Source organism: Glycine soja, chromosome 2 (genome assembly GCF_004193775.1).
Source record: "Glycine soja cultivar W05 chromosome 2, ASM419377v2, whole genome shotgun sequence".
Taxonomy (NCBI): Eukaryota; Viridiplantae; Streptophyta; class Magnoliopsida; order Fabales; family Fabaceae; genus Glycine; species Glycine soja.
In genome coordinates this window covers 10,956,320-10,969,924 of record NC_041003.1, presented here as the reverse complement: position 1 = coordinate 10,969,924, position 13,605 = coordinate 10,956,320, and the positions used below count along the sequence as shown (strand labels likewise).

The following is a 13,605-nucleotide window of genomic DNA, read 5'->3' as shown; positions in this document are numbered from 1 at the left end:
TAAAACTGTTTGAGCCGTGTAATACATGGAAATAACTCGAATGCAGGATTGATAGGGTATGGAATACCAGAATTTGAAAACAATGCAAAATTTTAACGTCCCTTGGGTTTTATGATAACAAATTCAGATTAATTTACCATCCTCCTATGGATAAAACTTTACAATATGAACAATAGTTCGGTTCCAACAATGATGGAACTAGATGCTCCTATATCCATTTTTGTTTTTCAATTATATCACAATTTCAAATAAATTTCATACAGTTCAATGGGTCTGGGATATATGCGGATATTATTTACCATACTAAATACAAAGGGGAAATTTTTTTATTAGCTCAAAATTTGCTTGAATTGTTACTACAAGAAATTAATCTAGCTTCAACTTCTTACTATCTACTAAGAAACTGTATTTGTAGCTCCAAGTATCTCATATAAGGATAGAACATTTTCAATAGTCAATAGACCAATAATGCACCATTCCAAGAAATCTGATTTCCTGTTCTGGAGAACTTCTTGTAGGAAATGAATATTGTGCTGCAAACAACCAAATCAATGAAATAAGCCTTAATTGGACAACATCATTTGAAGATAATGAACAACCTCAACCTCAACTACTAAGTTAAATATGTAGGGGAAAATGGTGTGCATCTAGCAGAAGAACTGTTCATAATATTAAGCACGCATTATTGAGTTTAGATGGGCTCAGATTCAAAAGAATATTTCAAATGCATTGTTTAGATGAAATGACTAATACTTATGGAGTGGCTCAACTCAAATACCTCAACAAATTTCAATTTGAAATCCAGGTTTCCAAAGCGTTGGGCAACTTCATACTCATCCCGAAGATACTCATATATTTGAGCATACTTTGCATCCCTCCAAGCAATTTCTGATCTGATTAATCCACAATTAAAAAAAAAACCAAAATTTCTCACTAGTCTAGGATGAAATGAATTGATAAATCAAATATTTGAAATCTTTAGGGATTACTATAATCTTAAATTTTCAATATATTCTTACACTGCCGTATGTGTATTTTTCTAAAACAAGGATAAAATACCTCTCAAAGAGACCAACTTTAAGAATCACATCGGCCAAATTTGAGTTAGCCTTCCCAACTAGCTGAAGTAGCTTCTTCTTATCCATAGTGAAGGTTCCAGTTTTCTCCATTCCGCGGTTTATGCCAGCAAACTCTTCAACTAAACCATCAACCTGATAATGAGAGAGAGCAAATGCCAAAAAGTCAATGGCTTCTTTTAAAATAAAAATAATGGCTTTAGTTTTAAGGGTTGTCTTTTTCCTTCAGGTTAACAAATGGCTAACAAAGTACTGGAAAGAAGATGACATTTGGCACATATTAACCTGTGAGACAAAATAATCCAGAGCTATGCTTTGTCCCAATACACTTCCAATTATACGGATACCATCAGTATCCAACGATTTCAGAACTATGTAGTCTGGACCTCCTTGCATGTCCTCAACTTGCAGTGGCTTCTCCTTTATTGCATAATCTAATCACACAGAACATGTTACTTATTACACATATGCAACAGGATTCAGAAGAACTATACGATTGATTAGTTTCTCTGAAGAAATATACCATCTTTCCTCATATCTTGAAGTAAACCAGATGCATGCCTCTTAACTAATTCCAGGTAACTTTCCACTTCATGATCCTCAATATTAAACAAAACAGCTGACCCATACTGATATACAACCATGTAACGACAGTTGCTTGCTTTCATGTGAAACCCATGTCCCTGAATCAAATGACTAAAGTTGTTCAGACTCTGTTGAATCAATCACATTGTTATATTGTACAATTAATCTTAATCTATTTAAACAGATTTTCTCATTATGAACACTTGAATCTGCTTCCTTTTTTATAGAGTGCATTAATTTAATTATCAATTATCATCAACAATGAAAACAATGCTATTTATGATGCAGCTCAGGCTGCTCAGCAGACACCCTTCCTGAAGGAGAAATTAGCAGAATATGGAGCAAGAACTTCCTGTAATCTTACCCTTAAACATCAAATGCACGCATAAGTTCCACAATACCATTCTATTAAAAATGAGTCCTCATGGCTCATAATCCCAATCCACACATTGCCCCAAGAGGAACATCAAGGTTATATTTTGTTATAAATTTATAATAAACCACGCATTGACTCAATACAGATATTCAAGAAGCATTTAGTGACTTCCTATAGAAACACAAGAAATAATACTAAATCTTACATTGGAGTCCAAATTGAAGTCACAGAAGCGGAGAGCAACATAGTTTGAAGATGAGCGGGAAGATGGAGGAACAACGTTTCTGTGATTATCAGCCTGAATGCCCTTCAAATTTATACTGCCAAAATTATGAATCTGAGACAGCCAAATCATAGAAAACAAAAACAGGACAACAAAAAGACAAGTAAGAGGAAACGGGTTCAATTCAATTCAATTCCAACCCAAAAACCAAGGAAAAACACAATGCATCGCTATAACAAAAGATTAAAAAAAACCCAGAAAACCTCAACCTATAAATCACATACAAGCATTAAGTTACCACTTTAATAATAAACTAAAAAGAATAAAAAATAAAAAAGTCCAAAATCCCAATCTAATATCATAAATGCAAAAAAAATTACAGTCCCCCCCACAAAACACAGCACAGTCTTCTAAATCGAACACTAAAACATAGGACAAATAGAAACATATAAAAATAAAAATAATCATAAAACTCTAAATTCCAAATCTAAGATGAAAGGTAAAAGTACAAATTTACCTTCCATCACCAAAAAAAGCTAACAGTACAAACTTTAACTCCCAGATAACATGATCTTCTCTTTCTTAAATGGAACAGTAAAAGAAGTCATAAGTAGCAGCAGAGAAACGAGATTCAGAGAACGACCCATTTGCGCATTCCACAAAACAACAAAAGGGTCGAGAGAAATTAAGGAACTTGAAAAGGATAGGGTATTGGGGAGGTACCTGGTGGAGAGGAAATAAGCTTTGACTGGGATTTTGACGCAGGGATCGAGTTCCGGGTCTACGAACCCGAATTGATCCGGGTCGGGTATTTCAGAAGTTGCGGCGGCGGCGAGAGAGATGGAGCGGTTGAAGGAGGGAAAATGGGGTTTGGAAGAATAAGAAAAAGAAGTGGTTATGCGGTTATAGAACGAAGAGAGGGTTCTCCATCTTCCGCCCATTCCCTGAGAGGAAGAGGGTCTTCTTCTAAGGGCTATTGCTTTTGCTTTGTCTTGGGATTTTTCTCTCTCACTTCCTTTCCGTTTGCTCTTTTTTTTTATTATTCTTAAAAAATAAATGTCATTGGCCTATGAGTGTGGGGGTAGGTTTTTTAGAAAATCAAATGCAGTAGTAGACAAATTTAGGAGTGTAGTCCCCGTACTTTCAAATATATGAAAAACCAGATAGACGTGTTGATGTCCGGACTCATATTTCTATTTAAGTAGTGATAAATATAAATTATGATTACATATATACACTTTGATAATTTTGTTTATCGGAATAATAATAATGCTGAAATATCGGTAGAAAAAAAGAAAACATTAATTTAAGTATGTATTTGAAACTAACCTGATCGGATTGTAGAATGCTTCGGATGGTGTTGGTGAGATTATAATTAATAATATGTTGTTGTAGTGAATGAGAGGCTGCACAATGAACAAAAATGAATGAATTGATTGCATATGTAGATAAGATTAGTGAATATTTAAAAATCTCAAGTAGGAGTTTACTACTATATATAACAATACTAACCTGAAAATGGGTAAATTGATATGAATATGCATTAGTGGGTGTGATGTAATGACAAATTTGCATCATTTGTGTTGTTGATGTTCTGCTACAATAATAAAGAAATAAAAGCATTATATCAAATTTATTTGAGAATTGATGATAATGAAATTGCAATAGAGTGTTGATGTTGACCGCGGTATAAGTAACGGTAAAGTAAAAAACATAGTATATTGTAATTATATGATTAGAAATAGATAAATTGAAAATGAAATCAACAAATAATGTTTTGATAGAAAATGAATTTGATTAATGATAATACATATGTAGAAATAAGAATTTGGGATGCATACCATGTGTTATAAGTTTGCAAATACTTCTTTGTATCCTACATTAATGGTAGTATTTTTGGAAGTGTCTTGATTATCATGAATAAGAATATGAAGTCCTTTTTTGCTTTGAACTCGTGAAAGTGCAACATATAGCTGGCCATGAGAAAAAACTGAGTTTGACAAATACAATCCAACATGTGCCAACGACTATCCCTGAGATTTGTTAATGGTCATTGCAAATGAAACCATGAATGGAAATTATCTTCTAATTAGCTTGAATGGTCATGGAGAATCAGAAGGAGACAAATTCATTCTTGGTATGTATGTCCTATGACATATATTGGGTCCAGTAATAATCTCTGCTTCAACCACATTTGAACCAAGCCTTGTAACAATAAGTCTAGTTCCATTGCATAACCCATCAGCTTGGTCCAAATTTCGTAGTAGTATGATGGGAGTACCAACCTTGATTTTGAGCTTGTGATTAGGTATTCCTGATGTTTTCAATGAGTTTAGAAATTCAGGTGTTAGTACTCCGAAAGCAGGACTGAGTAGTTCATAAGATTTATCAACACTATCAGCACTACAATACTCTTTCTCCTCACTAGGAATCAAAGATAGGACATAGTCATTTATTTTGTCAATAACATCTTTCGTAGAGGCTAGAACAACTCTTTTTTGCAAGAAATTTCCATTGCTATAGTTCTGTAATAAGTCTGGATATGTTGCTTCAACAATTGCCTGGATAGGATCTTGAAAGTCCTTGATAAGAAACTCATCTGGGATGGTGATTTCGTCATAACCATCGTTAGGTTCTCCAAGTTTAGCATCGTCTATGTCTAGGAGCCAATCAAAAAATAGTTTGAGGTCCTCACAGTTGGTATGGGCAGTAAGATTCGATTGCAATCACATGTTTTTTGTCAGCTTAAGAATTTGACAATGGTCCCAAATGTATGATGCATTTAGAGTTGCATGGACAATGTTAGAGCGATTACCTCTTGGCACAACAAGTAGTATTTAATGGAAATCACCACAAAAAACAATGACCTTTCCTCCAAAAGGTTTATCGTTGTGCATGATGTCTTTTAAGCTTTTGTCAAGTGCCTCAATACTGTACCTGTGACACATTGAAGCTTCATCCCAAATTATGAGTTTCGTCATCTGCAACAATTCAGCCAAGTCACTCCCCTGATGAATATTGCATGTAGAATTTTGTGTTGCAGGCACTGGTATAGGAAAAAATGTGTTGTTCTACCCCCAGGCAACAGTATTGAGGCAATCCCACTTGAAGCCACTGCTAAAACAATGTCGTCATTAGAGCGTATAGTAGATGATAAAGTTTTCTAGAAAAAGGTCTTGTCTGTGCCACCATATCCATAGAGAAAATAAACTCCGCCTGATTGAGTTGCAACTACATGCATAATCTTATCAAAAATAAAAGTCTTCTCATCTACATTTAGTAATATATACATAATGTATTAGTAGTATGGATTGTTGGGAATGAATATTGTTTTAAGAAAAACTAAAATATGATGTAAAAACCTGTTAATGAATGATAGCATTTGTTAAATTCAGCAGCCAAAATGTCCTTGTCATAAGCCAGTTCATTGTAGATAAGCTTATTTCCGTGTGGGTTGGCAGCATATCCTATTGGGTATGACATTGAAGGAAAATCTCGTAGGCTTTTCCTGTTGGTTTGTAGGAGGTTTTCAATTTCAGTCAAACAAAGATGCATTGTTTTTTTTGTCTGTGAGATGAATGCCTATGAATAGTACGACAATGACATTGTTAGCAAGTGAGTTGTTTGCTATGATTGATATGTATTTATTTAAGATTGATGAAATTATCTTGTCTTCTATGATTAAATACAATATCACCTGCCATCCATTGCCAAGTTTGTTCCCACACATATTCTGGTTTATCCATGGTATTCATAAATAGCAGCTTCACAAATAACTTCCTAAGAAAGTGTGGAGTTCCCCAAGTGTTAGCTTCTTGTAAAGCACAAATAAATTTTTTATCACTTCCTAGAAAACCTTTTGCAAAGCATGCTTCTTTAAATGTATGGTAGACAATATTTTCTACTATTCTAATATCTTTGTAAGATTGTGACCCTTTAGCGGAGGAAAGCATCATCCTCATGTAGAACAACTCTCCACTGGAAGGGGGTACCCATATGAGCATGCAAATTATATTTCCTTGTTTTCTTGGTTGCCAACATCTTTTGCATGCATCGTAAATGAATTTGGACACATATTTAGCATAAGTAAGATCTCGTCCATGATGGTATATTTTATTAATATCCATCCAAGTTGTAATCATTGATTCTTTGATTGTACTCTTAGATAATACTGTGCCAATTGGTTGACTATCTTTCTAGTAAACAGTCTGTTGATTTTCTAGGTGGAAATAGAGGTGTTCAACTATTGGTGCACGTCCATGCATTAAGAATGCGAAAATCTTTCAACATGTTTCAAGGGGTGACACATACCTGGTGAATGAATAATAAAACATGAACACATAATATGTATTAATTAATATAATAATAAAGGGGGTTTTGTGTATAGATGATATGCATTTAATGAGCAGATGATTGACACACACCGACAGTCAAGATAGAGTTTAATTTCATCATGAACCTCATTGTGTGTGCCATCCTGATTTTGCACATTAACAATAGTTGTTGTAATCCGATCGGATCCTTTGTTGATGTACTTAAACAAGTATTTGATTGATGTACTATGATTGCACCATTTCATATTTAGGTGTGTTCTATATTTGAGTAACAGATGTGGACTATATGGCACAACAAATCGATTATCGAGTTCAATACCATGCTTTTGCATCGTACGTCCGTTGTTTCTTCTCCTATAAACTGGAAATCCATCTTGATCAACAATTGTTGTTTGGTGGAACTTTTTAGTGAAAAATCTAATACACTTCCCATTGACCATACATGGTGCCCTTGTGTTTGGCAGCCCACATGGTCCATGCATCATATGGTTGGAGACAATTTGATACAAATCTGGATGTGTGTCCTTATTTGCTATCTCAACAGAAATTATGTTGTCAATGTCTTATAGATTTGGATACTTGTTTGAAGGATGCGAAAAGATTAAAATATGAGCATGAGACAATCATTTTTTTTTGCCATTCAATGGTGTAAACAATTATAGTCCAATTGAAATATTAGTAGCATCATTAATAATGTATATTTGAAATTATAATTGTCAAATTGAAGAGTATCCATCTATAGGGAAAGAAAACCATGAGAATATTATTGTCAATCCTCTTTTTTTAATTTTGTTTTATCTTTGTATCTATAGGAAAAGAAAACCATGAGAATATATAATTCTTCTTCTTTACTTACTTTATCGTTTCTTCTTAAGCGTTTTTATGGGTAAAAAAAAATCTAATGATTTTTCCCTTGTCTTATTCACATGCTATAAGTTATTTTAACTACTTTTCTATTATCTTTGTATCTCTAGGAAACAAAAGTCATGAGAGTATATAATTTTTTAATATTCTAAGAGGTAAAAATATATATGGTGTTGTGTTGGCAAAATGAAAAAATGAGAAGAAAACATCTAATAATTTTTTAATTATTTTCTTATTCTCTATTATTTTTGTTTACTTTATTGTTTCTTCCCAAGTATTTTTAAGGCAAAGAAGAAAACATCTCATATTTTTTTCCTTATCTCATTCATATTATAAGTTTTTTAATTGTTTCTTATTATCTTTGTGTCTTTAAGGAACATGTATGGTGCTTTGTTGACCAAATTTTTTATTTGAAGAGAGAATATAGAAGAAATTGAATAAGTAAAGTAAGAAGACCTCTTACATCTTATAGACTTTTTATTTGTCTTCTTATGTGTTAACTTTATTTACATATCCTTTTATTAATTTCCTTTTGTTTTTTTTATTGCTCTGATTTTTTTTCCTCTCATTTTTGTGTGTGGTTAATGGATTTGAAGTTTACATACCATGAGTCTATAAGAAAGGAAAAAGTAAAAAGAAAAAAGGAACACAATTGTAAAGAACATGATGATATATATCTCTCTCTTTTTATCTTTAATCATGTCATGCTTATGGTATTTAGTCGTATAAATTTGTATTGAAATTGATTTTTAGATTTGTATTTGGAATTATTTTTTTTGCTGAATTTTATAATTGATAATATTAGAAAATAGTTGTATTGAATTTTTGTAAGTTGTTTAAGATGATTTTTCCTTCTAAGAGAAATTTATAAAATAAATTTATGTAAATCATCAAAACTTGAATGTTCTATAAAAAAACATGTCCAATACAATAACTTCAACGTAATATTATATTTATTTTTTTATTTATTTTTATCCATCTCTTTTATTTTTCTCTTCACAACGTATCTCACTTTGAAATATTATAAAAAAATCCTTAGAATTGAAATGTATACACCCTAAGAGTAAAGATAATTAAAAATAAAATTTTTAACAAGTGACATAATAACATTACAATTTCAATATTTCATAAATACATTTATAAAATAAAATGATATCTAAGTATTTACCACAAATGATTTGATCAATTATGTATAGATAAACATATATTTACAAACATAATATATTAATATTATACTATCATAATAAACAAATAAACACAAGTAAAATTACATATACATTACAAAATATATTAAACTAAAATTAATGTGCACATCAATTTACATATAATAAGTGATATTATTTCAATATATAAATTTTAGTACAATAAAATATGATAATGCAATAAAAATACATGTTAATAACATTAAATAAAATAAAATTAGTTGATGTTTTTTATATTTAAGATTAAGAAAAGTCTATTTTTTTCTTATATTTTAGAGAGGGAGTAATTTCGGATCCTTTCTTACTGTGTACTGTAATTTTATGACATTTACTTTTTATTTAATTAGTTTGATTTATAATTTTTTATTAGTTTTGGTCGATTTTAATTAATATTACTAACCAGTTGATGACAAATCAGTGTAAAAAAATCTTTCAAATTATCTAGCCAATACATGGCGACCACGAGATAATTTTTATAATAGTATTTTTTTTTTTATTATAAGCGATATATCCTTACTCCTTAAATAGACATAAAAAATGAAATTATTTTAAGGATCAATTTGATAAGAAGGAAAGAAACAAGTGAGAAGTAAGGTGAATGAAAACAATATTTTTTTTTAAAGAAATAGATGAAAAATATAGTGAAAATAAAAAAAATTATAGTTTATTTTTCTGTGTGATTAATTTTTTTTTTTGAAAAAAGTTAAAGATTAATCATTTAAGATACTAATATTCATTTAAATGATTAACTTTTTTAATAAATATTTTTTCAAATACATAATTAAATACATGATTACATATTTAAGAGATAAGATTATCTACAATGATGTCACACTATATTGGTAAAAAGAATGTATAGTTTAAGAAAAATAAAAAATAAATAGGTGAGCAAAAATAAAAGAAAAATCAAATATAAATTCTAAATAACTAACCTACTTCACACATCTAAAATTCTCTCTTTCCTAATTTTTCTCAATCAAATATTTTTTTTCACCAATCAATTTGCTGGCTATTTTACAAACGGGGCGTAATTTTTTTTCAGTTTTTTTCAAAGGGGATAATTTTTAAATTATTTCTGAAAAGGATATCATATATTATGACTTTAATTTTTTTTTGTTTTTATGACTTTGAAGTTGTAATATATATATATATATATATATATATATATATATATATATATATTAATGGATTATCACTTTAAAATTGTAATTTCTTTTTTTTCATACTATTTTTTTTGTTTTTATTTTGTTTTGTTTTTAATTTTTTAAAAATTATAAACAATTTTATTTATTTAATTATTAAATAAATATTTTTAATTTTACTTGTTATTAGTTTTATTTAATATGCTGTATATTTTTTATGGTTTTATTTAATATGTTATATATTTTTTAAATATTATTTTATTTAATATATTTTGTATGAAAAAAAATTGAAAACAAAATGAAATACAAAAAAAATAGCGTGAAAAAAAATGACGACTTTGAAGTTGTATATATCCTACTACTTCAAAGTCTTCAAAGTAAAAAAAAAAAAAAAAAATAACTTAAGACTTTGACGAAGTAAAAAAAAAAAACATTACACTGAATTCTTAATATTATTTATTACTTCAAAGTTCAAAGTGTTACTGCTCTTAACTTGAAAGTGGTTTCACCGGGTAAGACTTACTAAATAATTTAAAAATTACTCCCATTAAAAAAAGAACTGGAAAAAATTACATCACATTGGTAAGGGAACAAAGAAGAGAACAAAGGCTGACGAAACGACGACGTACTAGGAGGCGTGATAATAGCGGGCAACAAGAAGAAGATTGCGACTGAGAATATCGAAGTTCCACTGTCCCGAAGCTGTCAACAATGGCGATTTCCGGCGATCTCAGAGTCTCAGCAACACTTCCTCTGTATCGCTCCCACTCGCCTCCACTCCGAACCTCTTCTCAGTCTTCCCCAAAGGTTTTGTTTTCTCTCATCTCACTTTTCCCCTCTCTCCCTTTCTTCGCACAAATGCTTCTCACACTCTCTCTCACAGTATGCATATATTCTCCTTGCAATTCCGCTCATGCTGATTTCAACGCCTAATTACACGCAAACCGTACCATTCGAGGGTTCTGCAAATTCGATTAGGTTTTTTTTTTTGTTTACAATTGCGGTGTTTCCTTGATTCTTCAGCCGCGTTTTATAATCTATTTCTCAGTGTAGTGGAGACTATGGTGCATTCAGAATGGAAACAATAAAAAAAATGTAGTTGCTACAGTAAGATGCAATAAGAGCCAGATGTGGCCCTTTTATTTGAGTACAGAAATTGTTTTTTTATGTATACATTTAGTGTCATTTGGCTATTGGCATGATATGATGGATGGTCTAGTAGCTTGTCTAGTAGAAAGTGGAAACCTTCCTCTATAGTGGTTGGTTTAGAGTTACAGACAAGGGATGTATAAGTGTACAATGGCATCCATCTGTCTATTGACTGTAGGTGGTACCTGTGTTTGGCCTCCATTGTGGTATGATATATATATACACACACTATAGGTGGTATTTCAACTAATTGGTGGTTGGTTTAGGTGGTATATGCCTGATTTTCCTTAAGTAAGGTCTTTGGTCTGACTTTTGAGCCTTGTCTCGATTAAGATCCTATGATTTTTCTGCCTTTTCCGTGCTCGTTCATGCCAGGATTGCTAGTATGCGAGATTGGAGCAGGATTGTGGGGATTGCTTGCGAAGTTGTGATATTAGTGAACTTTCTAGAGATTCATACCTGCGAACAGTTATGTTAGGATCCAATTACATGGTATGGGACTTGAATCCCACATTGGTAGTATGGGTTCCAGTGCGGAATTAATAAGGCCTTGAGCTCTCCAACTATAACAGTTAGCTTTTGTGATGTGGTTCTCCCAAGGTTCTTATCAATATATGATAAGCTTACAAGTTTCTTCAGTTTGTGTGACACTTGGTGGCCAACCACTTCGTCTCCACTCCAGTGTCAGCAGCCTGTCCGGTGGCTTGACCTTTTTGAAACACTCAATCTCCGCTTTCTCTGAAATTCCTAAATCCCCCTTGTGTCAACCTCTTTGAATTACTTTATCTCTCTCTTCTCACTCTAACCTGACTGTGTCTCTTAAATGTCCTTGAGGGGTTGTGCTCTTTGCTCTCAACCTATTGACTCAAATAGTACTTCTCCTATGGAAGATACTTGTGGTTCTAAACAAAATAATACTATAGGTGTTTTTCAGATGATGGGAGTCCATGGAAATTGTTGAATTATAGCTATTTCATCTCTCTTTGTGGTTGATTGAATGCTATAAGAGATCTTATTAGGCTAATTTGATATCATAGCCTGCATTCATAAGTTGTGTCTCCATTTCATGGTCCTCCAGACCAAAGATTAGAGGAGGGAATAACTATTTTTGCATCTTTTTTCATTTGATTGAAAATATGCATAATATATTCTTGATAAGTTACATGCCTTAGAAATTCTAGAATAGAATATATATTTAGGTTTGTGCCATTTAGTTGGGGTGTTAAGTATGCTTAAAGAGGATGCGATACTGCATTTATGTTTTCTGATTTTTCAGTAGAGTGGGGAAAGGATCAATAAAATGTTCTTTAATTTTCTATTTAGATGAGATGTTTTTATTCAGATTTCAAATGCTTGTGGCGTAGATTCTAGAGTGTTGCATTGTTGATAAATGCTCACACTTACCTATATATATTATACAGACTATCAAAATTTTGAAATCAATGAAAAATGCCTTGTCGTTAATTTCTCAAATTTTCTGTCTAAATAGGTAGACTTTCATCGTTTCTTGAACAGAGCTTGTAGCATCTCTGAATTCACTCCAAAATGCCCTTACCTGACAATTGTACGATGCAATATGCGTGGGTATTGCAAGCCAGTTGCTGCGGTCCTTGGAGGTCCTAAATTTACATCAAATTCAGTTAGCCAAGAAACCGAGAACTTTCTCCTTGATGCTGTTAAAATGAACTTCTTTGAGCGGTTAAATTTGGCTTGGAAGATAATTTTCCCATCGGCAACATCTAGAAAAAACTCCAATGCTAGGATTGCTAAGCAACGCTTGAAGATGATTCTGTTCTCTGATCGGTGTGAAGTAAGTGATGAGGCAAAGCGAAAAATTGTTAGCAATGTTGTGCGTGCTCTATCAGATTTTGTGGAAATAGAATCACAGGATAAAGTTCAGCTGAGTGTCTCTGCTGATACAGATCTTGGAACTATTTACTCTGTCACAGTGCCTGTACGGCGGGTTAAACCAGAATATCAAGAAATGGATGAATTTGGGACAATAACAAATGTTGAGTATAAGGACACCGGAGAGACTTCTGGTTCTGTTGATGTTACATTTGATTTCTATGTTCCAGACGAAAGGTCTTGATTTTGAGTTGAAAGTTCTTGAATTTTGATTTCTTTGTCAAAAGTTAGTGTCTGAAATGCCTACCAGTGAAAGCTAATCTGGATTTCTGTATATATTTTTAAATTGAAGCTTACATTAGGGTGACACTAGATTTTGATGAGAAGTTTTGTTTTTGTACTATCTATATCTGTTAGTTTGGTTTGTTGCATCATTGAACTAAATTTGGTATGTTGTCTTTTCTTAGCATTTATGATAAGCTTATGATTGTATGAATCATTATTATTCATGGAATTGGTAGTCGTTTGCCATTGGCCTACGAAAGAGAGCTAGCTGATAGTTTAGCTTCATCAGATAGTTAAACTATCATCCATTCTCCTTACCTGGTTGCATGTAAAATTATAACTAGCTCTCACCTATGGTCCAGTCATGGTACATGTGGTTTGTTGTCTGTAGACATGTCGCACGAAGCATGCATTTTGTTTAGAATAGGGCTTTTGTGCAAAGATCTGTGCTTGTGTTATGTTACTTATTTTCTATCCAATCTAATTACTTCCTTGGGGGGTTCTATGAATATGGCAATTTA

The 13,605-nt window shown here is 31.9% G+C and overlaps 3 protein-coding genes across 3 annotated transcripts; 1 reads left to right on the top strand and 2 right to left on the bottom strand.

Moving 5' to 3' along the window:
* Positions 1-176: 176 nt before the first annotated feature.
* Positions 177-3,317, bottom strand: LOC114387030. Its single transcript, XM_028347134.1, has 7 exons — positions 2,984-3,317; positions 2,243-2,357; positions 1,600-1,759; positions 1,362-1,510; positions 1,060-1,211; positions 779-893; positions 177-533 (listed from the first exon to the last, which is right to left on the bottom strand). Exons 1-7 carry the CDS (start codon positions 3,199-3,201, stop codon positions 396-398), a joined length of 1,047 nt encoding a protein of 348 aa, XP_028202935.1. The 5' UTR covers positions 3,202-3,317; the 3' UTR covers positions 177-395.
* Positions 3,318-4,362: 1,045 nt separating this feature from the next.
* LOC114372614 lies at positions 4,363-5,743 on the bottom strand. Its single transcript, XM_028330274.1, has 2 exons — positions 5,623-5,743; positions 4,363-4,919 (listed from the first exon to the last, which is right to left on the bottom strand). The coding sequence occupies exons 1-2, from the start codon at positions 5,741-5,743 to the stop codon at positions 4,363-4,365; spliced, it is 678 nt and encodes a 225-aa protein (XP_028186075.1).
* A 4,649-nt stretch (positions 5,744-10,392) lies between these two features.
* LOC114387020 (cell division topological specificity factor homolog, chloroplastic-like) lies at positions 10,393-13,295 on the top strand. The gene is made up of 2 exons (XM_028347126.1): positions 10,393-10,609; positions 12,441-13,295. Exons 1-2 carry the CDS (start codon positions 10,514-10,516, stop codon positions 13,041-13,043), a joined length of 699 nt encoding a protein of 232 aa, XP_028202927.1. The 5' UTR covers positions 10,393-10,513; the 3' UTR covers positions 13,044-13,295.
* The last annotated feature ends 310 nt before the right edge of the window (positions 13,296-13,605 follow it).